This window comes from Ovis canadensis, chromosome 6, assembly GCF_042477335.2.
Source record: "Ovis canadensis isolate MfBH-ARS-UI-01 breed Bighorn chromosome 6, ARS-UI_OviCan_v2, whole genome shotgun sequence".
Classification (NCBI taxonomy): Eukaryota; Metazoa; Chordata; class Mammalia; order Artiodactyla; family Bovidae; genus Ovis; species Ovis canadensis.
The window spans coordinates 122,118,211-122,131,343 of record NC_091250.1 but is presented as its reverse complement, the minus strand read 5'-3'; the positions used below and the strand labels follow the sequence as shown (position 1 = coordinate 122,131,343).

The 13,133-nt window shown below is 43.7% G+C and overlaps 1 protein-coding gene across 7 annotated transcripts in view; it reads left to right on the top strand.

Moving 5' to 3' along the window:
- Positions 1 to 13,133, top strand: part of CLNK (cytokine dependent hematopoietic cell linker) — a 223,646-nt gene that overhangs the window by 195,357 nt on the left and 15,156 nt on the right. For all 7 annotated transcript variants that reach the window (XM_069593264.1, XM_069593260.1, XM_069593262.1 and 4 more), the window contains one exon: positions 2,745 to 2,900. In XM_069593264.1, the coding sequence (XP_069449365.1) occupies positions 2,745 to 2,900 (156 nt within the window). The remainder of the gene's footprint in view (positions 1 to 2,744; positions 2,901 to 13,133) is intronic.

The following is a 13,133-nucleotide window of genomic DNA, read 5'->3' as shown; positions in this document are numbered from 1 at the left end:
AAGAGAACATATGTGTGTGTTAGTCCATTGAGCTCATTCAAATTTGTTATAGTAATAGTAGGAAATTAATACATCTGATAACAAAGTTTCTTGAACGTATTAGGAATTAGCAAAACTATCTCATTCTCTAGATAAGGCAACCAAGGCTAAGGTTTCAATTACAAGGTGGAGAAAGTGCCAGAACCTATACTAAAAATCAGTGCTGTTTTCAAAAGATCACAGCAGCCTCTAGGAGCCACAGTAGTTCTTTATTTTCTAGAAGGGTCTACAAAGGACTCATAGGTGGCTGGGTGGCGCTTGCCTCGAGGACTCTCCTTCCCTCTCCCCGAGGAATCCCACACACGGCTGACCTCTGCTGCATCTAATGGTGGCGTGGTCGTGCCCGCTCCAACCCTGTCTCTTCTTGGCTAATCAACCATGACACTCCCTGAGTCTCTTTCCCAAGGGAAAAATAGCTCTTAGAAGACCTACTTCTAGGAGCCCCTTGTGTGGATGGTGCTAGAAAGGCAATGTACATGCCATATAATGTCCTTCCCACTACATTTGGGCATTTTCAAGGCTCCCTTTCCTCCCCTTCTGTGTGCCTGTTTCCCAAAAAGCTTTGAGAAAACAGAATCTCAGTTGAATGACTTCATATTTTCCTATTTGGTTTGTCTCAGTTTTGTCAAAACATGTTTCCCATTTATGTAAGATAATTTAATTCAAATTGCAGGGTTGCCCAAATTCACTGTGACAAACTCATTGCAGAGTGTTAAATGATAAACCCCTAAACCAGCCACATGTCTTGGCCTCCTCTCACTTTCTAATCTTTGGCAATGTTCTATGCTTGAGTCTTAAGGCTTTAATTATGGCTGAATGTTTTTGGCAGAACAGGTTCCAGAAAATTCCTTAAACTCACATTATGCACTTGGAGATTGGTGTATTTATAGCAAGAATATGGCCTTGGCTTTTTGGTATTCCGTTGACTAGCTGTAATGTGTCAGGGGATCCACTTAGACAACTAGAACCTAATTCCCTTACCTGTAGAATGGGGATAAAATACCTCCTCAAACCTTATATAAGGATCAAATAAAATCTGTATAAAGTGCTTGGCATCTTGACAGCAGTTTTCAGTAAACCTTAGCTGCCAGCATCATCATGACATCACTATAGTTTTATAGTATTATTTATAAATTTAATATACTTATAGTGCTATTATAGAGTATTATAATCATTATTATATATGCATGTATATAATATCTATAAACATATAGAAATGAAATATAGTCAACAGAGGAGATAATTACAAATATAAATTACATATATAACACCTATCACATAAAGAATACATTGTACTGTACATATTAACTAGATCTACTCTATATATTTATAACTACATATCCAACAATCAATGCAATTACAGTTAAAGATTTTTCAGTATTTTTCCTCATATAACTGACATGATGTAGCCACAGAACTAAGCCTTCTATGTGTACCTGTTCAGGAAGATTGCTCCATTTCTTAGCCTTTTATGACCAGATCTTCATCCTGAGCTACTCCCCAGGGTGTGCCTGATTATTTGATATTATATGTATAGCTTGTCTAGTTACAGCCTTCAGACCATTTCACTCTGTGGGCTTTCTTTTGGAAACCTCCGCTGTCCCCCCTTGGCTTCTGTGACACTGAAGCTTCTGAGTTTCAGTCCATCTCTGAGACATCAACTTGGAACGTTTTTTGTCTCCTCTGCTTTGCCCTGCACTTCCTGTCACCTCATCCCATGCTCTATTTTCTATTTCTCCTTCATAAAGTCTTTCCACTTACTTTGACATCAGTGACTGAAGCCATCTCCCCATGCAGAGGATCAGCGTCAATGCTCAAATCCTCTCCTACTCAAAGCCTGAGGTGGTTCCTACTGTCTCTAGAATAATACCCGGAACATTAACAAAACAGGAAATGCGTGAACCCTGGCAGATGGAGGAAAGCACCCCTAGAGAGGGGAGGAAAGGGAAGTCAGAGGGGGTGGCTTGTGCAAATGCTAAGAACCTGAAAGCAAGATGGTGCCCCTGGGAAATGGTAGCTTGACCAGCACCATCATCCCAGGGCTGGAGGCTACAGGAGTGACTGAGATAAAACTGCAGGAGAGTCTGGTACCTTGGTCCATGAAGATCATGTTATAGTTGTAGCCATGGCACTGAGGACAGTGGGAGATACTGGAAGATTTGGAAGAGGAGGGTGTTGTGATCTGAATGGTCCATTTCTCACAAAATGACAACAACCCCTAGACACGTTGTTGTTCAGTCACTTAGTCGTGTCTCTTTGCAACACCACGGACTGCAGCACTCCAGGCTTTCCTGTCCTTCACTATTTCCTGGAGTTTGCTCAGACTCATGTCCATCAAGTCAATGATGCCATCCAACCCTCTCATCCTCTGTTGTGCCCTTCTCCTCCTGCCCTCAATCTTTACCAGCATCAGGGTCTTTTCCAATGAGTTAGCTGTTTGCACCAGGTGGCCAAAATATTGCAGCTTCAGCTTCAGCATCAGTCCTTCCAATGAATATCCAGGGTTGATTTCCTTTAGGATTGTATCCCTCAGTAAACACCTACTGAATTAAATTGAATAAAGAACTGGGTTGCCAGAAACTAAGGCTTCTTGGGGATCTCAGGCACACAGGCTTCACTGCTGTGCCTGTTGGGAGGGTGGATTCTGGTTATGAAGATCATTGTGAAAGGGGCTGGAAGGATCATTGTTCTTCCTTTTGCTTCAGAATGGTACCTTCTTGGTCCGAGATTGCTCTGCAAAATCCAGGGCGGAGCCCTATGTGTTGGCAGTGTTTTATGGGAACAAGGTCTACAATGTGAAAATCCGCTTCTTGGAGAGGAATCAGCAGTTTGCCCTGGGGACAGGACTCAGAGGAGATGAGGTGAGTATAACCCAATGGCTTCCCTTTTGCAAGCAAAGGACAGCAATAAGGGGAGCTTTGAAGGCGTTCATAGGGATTCTCTAGTGGCTCAGACTACAAAGAGTCTGCCTGCAATGTGGGAGACCCAGGTTCAATCCCTGGAGAAGGAAATGGCAACCCCCTCCAGTATTCTTGCCTGGAAAATCCCATGGATGGAGGAGCCTGGTGAGCTGCAGTCCACAGGGTCGCAAAGATTTGGAAACAACTGAGCAACTTCACTTTGGGAGATGCTGGCTGAGTCACTCCCAAATCCCCATGACTGCAGATCAGAGAAGAGCCGCCCTGGAGGTACAGAATGTAATCTAATCCTTCCAACCCCTTCCACAACCATCCTCGCCCATGTCTTAGCTCACAGGACCCACAGCCAATCCTGACCTTTCCATACACCCTCTCTCCTGCTTGGCCCATTAAAGAAAACCCATTCTGTAACACACATCTCCATCCTGCCTGCCAGGAAGCCTTGCCTGAGACCCATGTTAATGCCACACTCCTTCCCCACCCAGCGCTGAACTCACACTGCAGCCATCTCTGGCGACATCAGCAGTACTGGCATTAGGAATCAGTAGGTGTGTGTCCCCACATTGACCGTGGGTTCAGTCACTGTATCCAGTGCTACGCTGAGTGTGACCAACCTCGGTGCCCATCTGCTGAGAGGCAGCAAGGTGCAAGAATGACTCAATTAAAGCATTCATTAATGACTGAATAAATAGAGCAGAGAGAAAAGGGAGAGGAGATTGATTTCTGCTATGTTTATGCTAGGCCTGGTCTGTCTGCATTATCTTATTTTAACCCTCAGCAGCTCTTTGATAGAACAGTGGTTCCTATCTTAGATGTAGGGAAACTGAAGCTTAGAAAATTAAGTCGAGGGCTAGAGACGCACAGGTGGTGAGAGGGCAGAGAGAGGCTGTTCTTTCAATTCTTCTAGAAGGAAGGTAGGAAGGAGGGAGGGAGGAAAGAGAAGGCAAGATAGGGTTCAAGTTCTATCCCCATTTACTAAGTGTGTGAACTCAGGCCAGTCACTTCACTTCTCTAGGCTTTCAGTTCAGTTCAGTTGCTCAGTCGTGTCTGACTCTTTGTGACCCCATGAACCACAGCACACCAGGCCTCTCTGCCCATCACCAACTCCTGGAGTCCACTCACACTCATGTCCATCGAGTCGGTGATGCCATCCAACCATCTCATCCTCTGGCATCCCCTTCTCCTCCTGCCCTCAATCTTTCCCAGCATCAGGGTCTTTTCAAATGAGTAAGCTCTTAGCATCAAGGTGGCCAAAGTATTGGCCAGCTTCAATATCAGCTTCAATTCAACTTCAACATTAGTCCTTGCAATGAACACTCAGAACTGATCTCCTTTAGGATGGACTGGTTGGATCTCCTTGCAGTCCAAGGGACTCTTGAGACTCTTCTCCAACATCACAGTTCAAAAGCATCAATTCTTCTGTGCTCAGCTTTCTTTATAGTCCAACTCTTACATCCATACATGACTACTGGAAAAACCATAGCTTTGACTAGATAGACCTTTGTTGACAAAGTAATGTCTCTGCTTTTTAATATGCTGTCTGCTGCTGCTAAGTAACTTCAATTGTGTCCAACTCTGTGCAACCCCATAGTCAGCAGCCCAAAAGGCTCCCCTGTTCCTGGGATTCTCCAGGCAAGAACACTGGAGTGGGTTGCCATTTCCTTCTCCAATGCTGTCTAGGTTGGTCATAACTTTCCTTCCAAGGAGTAAGCATCTTTTAATTTAATGGCTGCAATCATCATCTGCAGTGATTTTGGAGCCCCCCAAAAATAGTCAGCCACTGTTTCCACTGTTCCTCTGGGCTTTAGGTTCTTCAAATGTAAATGTTCTTTGCAAGTCTGGACTTCTGTAATTCAGTGATTCTCATGTACCCCCTCTGTTTATCTGTCAGTGTATGGTATAGGCTACATTGTGGCCCCCTCCCAAATTCCTATGTGAAAATTCTAGCCCCCAGCACCTCAGAATGTGACCAAATTTGCAGACAGGGTCTTTTTGTTTGTTTTTGCTTTCTTTATTTATTTTGGCTGCATCAGGTCTTAGTTGAGGCCTGTGGGATCTTTTGTTGTGGCTCATGGACTCTCTAGCTGGGGCACATGAGCTCCAGCGCATGCAGACTCAGTAGCTGTGGTCATCGGGCTTAGTTGCCCCATGGCATGTAGGATCTTAGTAGCCTGTATGCATGCGTGCTAAGTCACTTCATAGTATCCTGACCAGGGATCAAACCCATGTCCCCTGCATTGCAAGAAGGTTTCTTAACCACTGGTCCACCAAGGCAGTCCCCTAGAGATGAGGTCTTTAAAGAGGTGACTAAGATAAAGCGAGGTCACTAGAGTGGCCTCTGACCCCATAGGCCTGGTGTCCTTATGAGAAGAGGAGATTAGGACATAGACACACACAGATATGCAGTCACAGAGAGAAGAGACACTTTCAAGCCAAGGAGAGAGGCCTTAGAAGGAACCAGCCCTGCCAACATCTTGATCTTGGAATTCTGACCTCCAGGTCTATGAGGAAATTAATTTCCATCATTTAAGTTCCCTCCCACCCTAGTGGGTGGTACTTTGTCGTGGAAGCCCAAGAAAACTGCCACAGTAGGAAACCAGAACTGTCACACAGACACCTATTGTTCTCCAATAGGTATCAGAACGACTGTCGCCACGGCTGCCAAAATGCTTCAGGAAGGCACAAGTGTGGACATCCCAGCTTAAACCCAGGGCCTGACCCAGAGTCCTTTTCTAAGAATCACAAGTGGCTGGAGAGGGTGGTCAGCACTGGCCAGGCCACCATGGGGTCAGTTCACCAGACTGCTCCAGCCTGGTAAAGTTTCGGCATAAAGGAGAACATGAGTGAATAAATAAATTAATACATAAATAAATCTTCCAAATATTGCCAAGTAAGAAAGGGATCAAAAGGTTAAATTGCCAACATTCAATAGATCATGGAGAAAGCAAAGGAGTTCCAGAAAAACATCTACTTCTGCTTCATTGACTACGTGAAATGTTTTGACTGTGTGGATCACAATGAACTGAGGAAAATTCATGGGCATACCAGACCACCTTACCTCTCTCCTGAGAAATCTGTATGAAGGTCAAGAAGCAACACTTAGAAGCAGATATGAAACAACTGACTGGTTCAAAGTTGGGAAAGGAGTATGACAAGGCTTTATATTGTCACACTGCAAGTACATCATGTGAAATGCCAGGCTGAATGAATCACAAGCTGGAATCAAGATTGCCAGGAGAAATATCAACAACTTCAGATATGCAGATGAAACTACTTTAATGGCAGAAAGTGAAGAGGAACTAAAGAGCCTCTTGATGAGGGTAAAAGAGGAGAGTGAAAAAGCTGGCTTGAAACTCAACATTGAAAAGACTAAGATCATGGTATTTGGCTCCATCACTTCATGGCAAATAGAAGGGGGAAAAGTGGCACGGTAACGGATTTTATTTTCTCAGGCTCCAAAATCACTGCAGCCATGACATTAAAAGATGCTTGTTCCTTGGAAGGAAAGTTATGACAAATCTAGACAGCATAATAAATAGAGGGACATCACTTTGCTGACAAAAGTCTGTACACTCAAAGCTATGGTTTTTCCAGTAGTCATGTACAGATGTGAGAGCTGGATCATAAAGAAGGCTGAGTGCTGGAGAATTGATGCTTTTAAACTGTGCTGCTGGAGAAGACTCTTGAGAGTTTCTCAGACTACAAGGAGATCAAACCAGTCAATCCTAAAGGAAATCAACCCTGAATATTCATTGGAAGGACTGAGACTAAAGCTCCAATACTTTGACTAGCTGATTCACTGTAAAAAAAAAAAAAAAAAAAAAAAAAACCCTGATGCTGGGAAAGACTGAAGGCTAAAGGAGAAGGGGGTGGTAGAGGATGAGATGGTTAGATAGCATCATTGACTCAATGAACTTGAATTTGAGCAAACTCCTGGAGATAGTGGAAGACAGAGGAAACTGGCATGCTGCAGGCCATGGGGTCACAGGGTTGGACATGACTTGGAAGCCACCCTTAGAGACTGAACAACAACAAAAACAAAGGGTTTCAGCAAAACTAAAGAGAGGAGTTGCAGCTATTTCCTTTTGTGATGAGGATTAGTGAGTAAATGAATGTCGAACACTAAGAACACTACCTGGGACATAACAATAAATGTTAGTCATTATTATTTTTTTATTATTCTGACTGGGTCATGGTGATAACTAGGACATAGTTCCCCTTAGGTCCAGAGAGTGTGTGCCTGCTCAGCCATGTCTGACTCTTTGTGACCTTATGGACTGTATAGCCCACTAGGCTCCTCTGTCCATGGAATTTTCCAGGCAGGAATACTGGGTGAGTTTTCATTTCCTACTCCAGAGGATCTTCTTGAGCCAGGGATTGAATCCACGTCTCTTGCATCTCCTGTACTGGCAGGCAGACACAAGATTCTATACCACTGCACCACCTGGGAAGGCCCTGGGTCCAGATACCTATGGTTAATGGAATTTCCCAGCTCAATTTCCCTTTATTCTTCTGTGTCTTCTGCCAGCTCATAGAATTTCTCATTTACGAAAAAAAAAAGACTTATCTGACTCTGACTTTAAGTGCTTGGGATTCCTTTTCCTTAGAGAATAAAAGAAATGGAAACCACGTTCCCTAAAATGTGCTGGGCTCTCTCTGAGCTGCTGTTTTCATTTGCTCTCACCTTTGGAAACACTCTGGAAAGGATGTGTTATTGAACCCCTTTTACCTGTGAGGAAACCACACTCTAAAGAGGTTACAGCTTTTTCCAAGCTAACTTTGGTCTGCCTGTGAAAGAGGAAACAATGACCCTATGATAACTTCCTAATAGTGTTGAATCAGGTTGCCAGCCAGTTCACTGCCGGCCTCAGCAGGTCAACAGTTGTCATCCTGACCACCCTTGGATTAGACCATCAGCTTCCAGATGACCGGCTCTAATTATCGCTACCAAGGACCCCTTAAGAATTCAAATGCTTTGGGTTGGCCAAAAAGTTTGTTCAGGGTTTTCCATTCCCATCTATGGAAAAACCCAAACGAAATTTTTGGCCAAGCCAGTATAACTGACTCACTTTTCTTACACCTGAAACACTGTAAATCAACTATACTATAAAATCAGAATAATATATCATTTTCCTAGATTTTTACAATATTTATAGTACTTTTAGGCCTAAAATCTTTTAATATTTTGAAACTTTTTTCTCAATTCATGAAAATTTTCGTTTGTAGAACCTAAAAAATGCAAATGCTTAAGAGGACTCTTTTTGCGTTTTAATGGAATTTTCTCCTCTTGTGCATCTCCCATGCAAATCTCCTTTTCATGTTCATTTCACACTTACATAATTTATTATGTACAGACACTATACTGTGCAGTTAGCAATTATTAATTAACTTGATCAATTGGATCCTCATAGCAACCCTTAAGGGAGGTGCTATCAATAGCACCAGGTAACCGACAGGGAAACTGAGGCGCAGAAGCATGAAGTCACTGGCCCACAGACGTGTGCGTGCATCCATGCTAAATCGCACAGTCATTGTCCCACTATTTTCAACCCCATGGACTGTAGCCTTTCAGGCTCCTCTGTCCATGGGATTTTCTAGGCAAGAATATTGGAGTGTTTTGCCATTTCCTTCCCCAGGGGATCTTCCCCACCCAGGGATCAAATCCACATCTCCTGCATTTGGCAGGCAGATTCTTTACCACTGAACCACCTGGGAACCAGGGCCCACAGACACAGCTGGGGTTCAAAATAGTCTGCAAAAATATTGCCTGTCTCACATAGCCTCAGGCAGCATCATAACAAATGTAAACGATCCCCAACCCGTTTGAAAAAGACCTAGAAATTCAGCTGAAAATCAGTTAACACCTACCTGGAGCTTAGTGTGAGCCAGACGCTGGGTGAAGAATCACAATTTACAGGCGGTTCTTCCTCCTGCCTCTCTTCTGAAGGAGCTATGCCCTGGTGTAGAGGGGGATAACCTAGATTGCTCTCAGTTCCACCACATTTATCATCGTCCTATTGAGCCATTTGCCTTTAGGAGGAAGAATCTCCCATTGCTAAGAAAAGATGAAAGAATTTCCTGCAGCAAGGCTTTGCTCAATGAAATCAGCTACTAGCTGTTTTATCCGGTGCTTGAATAAAGTAGCATCTTAGCTGACTCTGCAGGAGAACCATAATGAGGCACAGGGTTTTCAAGGATCGTTTTGATTTCCTGTGGCTTGTCGGCTGTTTTGCAAACTGTAGACTTTAACTCTGCATACAGTGCAGGGTCACCTCTAACACGGGAGCTATTTTGAGAGTAAGATGAGATGATGTAAACAGGGTTCTAGACACATAGAGGGAGGCAGGTGGTTAGTAAGTACTACTTCTGCCTTCAATGATTCCCTAAAGTCCTTTCACTGGATCTGGGCGCCCTGAGTTTGAATGAAAAGCTCACAAAGGGCCATAACAATTGCAGCAGCCTGGTCTGGTCCCCCGGGAAGGCACGGCTTGTCGACACCTGTCACAAGCACAGAGGTAAGCAAATCCACATAGGCCTGCAAAGAATGAGCCTAGGAGGGTCCAAGTTGCAGCATATTATAAAGTTGGGTCATTCTGTTAGCCATGTGACTAGCAATTCATGTCTGAATTTAGATTTAAGGAGCACCTAGAGCTTCCTGTGGCTGCTGTAACAAAAGACCACAAAATTGGTAGCATAAAACAACAAATATGTATTCTTTTGAAGCTCCGAAGTCTAGAATTTTGCAACCAAGGTATTGGCAGGTTATGCTTCTTCCGGAGGCTCTGGGAGAAGATCCTTTCTGCCTGTTCCAGCTTTTGGCGGTTGTCAGCAAACCTTGGCTTCCTTGGATGGTGGCCACATCATTCTGATCACTGCCTCTGACGTCACGCTGCCTCCTTGTCTTCTCCAAGTGACTCTTCCTCTGTTTCTATCTCATGGGAATACATGTGATCGCCTTTAGGGAGAGCCAGGTTGAACTCCTCTCTCGAGGTCTTCCTCTCAGGACTTCCCTGGTGGTCCAGTGGTTAAACATCCTCCTGCCCATGCAGGGGACATGGGTTCAATCCCTGGTCCAGGAAGATTCTACATGCAGAGCGGAAACTAAGCGCAAAAGTTGCAACTATTAAAGCCCACATCCCAGATCTCATGCTTCACAACAAAAGAAGCCACTGCAAAGAGAAGCCAGGACACGGCAACTAGAGAGCAGCCCCACTCACCACAACTCAAGAAAGGCTGTGTGCAGAAATGCAGACCTAGGAAAGCCAAAAATAATTATTTTTTAAAAGACCTTCCTCTCAAGATCCTTAACATAGTCCCAACTTTTGTCATGCAAAGTAATACTCTTTTGCTTAGAAATATTCACAGATTTCAGGAACTAGGACACAGGATATCTCATGGAGGCCACTTTTCAGCCCACATCTCTCATTTGTTCAGTATTAGGCCACGCCTTCATTTTATGTCTACGTTATGCTAGATCTGATGCTTCATTCCGGGGACAGAAAGCAAAGGAAGACAGGTCTCTGCCATCCAGGGGAAAACTCTGTTAATCTGTGCCCATCAATGCCTGCACCTAAGCAGGGCTATGATTTGAAATATTTAGCACCTGATAGAACACTGGCCCTGGACCCACCAGTGAGATGCCTACTTGTTAATAACCTGCAGAGCTCTACTTGCTGCCAAGGTTTAGAACTCACATCTGTCAACATTGCTGTGGAGTCTAGTAAAAAGAAGTGATCTGCAAACACTTGTGCTAAATTGCTGAAAATTATGATAGACGTTTACTTGATAAAGTTTAAAGACTAAGAAACAGAGATAATTAATCAATGAGTTGATTTTTCACTTCTCAGGTCTGTTTCTCTTCATTCTCTCTCTGCACCTCTCTCTCTCTTCCTCTTTTTCTCTTTTCTTCTATTATGCCCATGTGTGGATCCAAACAGAATGGTTAACCTTTCTGGAAGAGAAACATTGCCTATGGTTGGTATTTAGGGCAATTGCAAAAGGTTTAAACAAATTTTAATATCTAATATTAGGATGGTATTTACTGTCCTCCTGAAAAAGGGAATTTAATATAAAAGTTTTAAGAGCTTAATTATAATCTTTCTAAAAATTATCTTTAGAGTAATATGTCAGTTGTTGGCTTATCTCTGGAAGTCAGTAATGAGATGACAGAATAACTTACTATGCCCAGCTTGCTTCCTACTAAACTACAATTTCATATCAAATATTATCCATGGAGTAGATTATAAATAATTAGTACTGAATTCATTATTTGGGGACTATCCTAGAGAAAATAGGAGTGAGATTACAAAGCAGGCATTTTTCCCTCTAAAGATTAATTCCAGAGAAAAAAAGAGCCAAAATAGGGGAATAGATTATCTCTGTGAATACATATAAGAATGTATTCACGCCAAGATATTCTTATAATATGGAACCAAAATACTGGATGTCTATACCAATCCCCAACAGAATTTGAATGTAAGTAATGGCTTTGTAACGTTGACAAAAATTCACGTCTGGAGATTATTTCCATAGCACTTTATCCCTACATGAAAAGATCTATTTGGAGAGGGAATTCTTTTCCATCTGCCCCAACCTGAATGCAATGCATGAGTCTCCATGAGGACAGAGACCTTGACAATCTCATTCCCTCTTGAATGTCCCTCAGGCCTGCAAACATTCCTGTGCGGGGCAGAGGAAGGATGTACAAAACTACAGAGAATCAAAAGTGTTAGTCACTTCGCCATTCCTTTTTTTGGAGGATCTTCCCACCACAGGGATCGAAACTGGGTCTCCCACATTGCAGGCAGATCCTTTACCGTCTGAGCCACCAGGGAAGCCCAAGAGAATCAAAGTTGTCCCCAACACAGGTCCCTCCTTCACTCAGCACCATCTGGACCCAGCTCTGTTGGAACACTGGGTTCATAGGCCATAGGTAAAGTTGCATCAGGGAAGAAACTGATACACATCCAGAAAAACCAGTTTGCATTCCTGGTCCTGCCCCCACTTTGTGACCTCTGAGGAAGTCACTCCCCACTCTGAGCTAGTTTCCTTAGCTCTTCAGGGAAGGTCCATTCCTGCCCTGCTCACTTCACAAAAAGTTACAAAAAGCAGGACTTCCTGTCTGTGTTCACACGTGCTCAACACCTGTCTTTGCACACGCATCTTCCTCTGCTCTTAGTATCTTTAAATCCACCTTGTCCACTTAACTCACCCACACTAAATAGCCCATCTCAAGTCTGTATCTTCCACAAAGCACTTCCTGATTCCTCTATATTTGAAACCACCTTCCCTTCCATTAAGTCACCCCATCACTTTATCTGTACATCTCTGGAAACATAAAAGTGTAACATTCTGCTATTACCTGTTTATTGCATAAGAAATCCAGGTAAGAACAATAAATTGGCCAAGAACTACCAGGCCAAGCCCTGTGGTCATCAGTATTCTTCCTGATTAGTCTAGAATGTGTCAGAACAAGAGGGGTGTACAGGAGAGAGGCTTTACCGCAGATGTTCCCATCAATTTACAAAGTGAAGTCAAGACGTGATTGTCCACACTTTAATTTGTCACAGTTGGGGGACAGGTAAGGGAGGCACCAGGGAGTCTCCATGGCTGACTGCAGTGTAATTAACCCATTTGCACTGCTTATCGTAGGAACACATGACCACAGAGTGGAAACTGACCAGTGTGACCTGATTCTGGTGAACAGTTCGTGGGTGGGAAGCTTTGAGAACTGTGGAGGGCTCTCTTCTGGTCACCCGCCTTGTCTTAATCCTACCATTTATCATTCAAGAGCTTCTTTGCTACATCCTTTAAAAAAAAAAAAAAAAGATCAGCTTTCTCCAGGGGGAAAATGTGAGAGAGGAGGGAAAAACTGGAAGACTGGAGGTGACACGTACACACTTCAGTTCCGTTCAGTTCAGTCGCTCAATCGTGTCCGACTCTGCGACCCCATGAATCGCAGCACGCCAGGCCTCCCTGTCCATCACCAACTCCCGGAGTTCACTCAGACTCATGTCCATCGAGTCCGTGATGCCATCCAGCCATCTCATCCTTGGTCGTCCCCTTCTCCTCCTGCCCCCAACCCCTCCCAGAATCAGAGTCTTTTCCAATGAGTCAACTCTTCACATGAGGTGGCCAAAGTACTGGAGTTTCAGCTTTAGCATCAGTCCTTCCAGT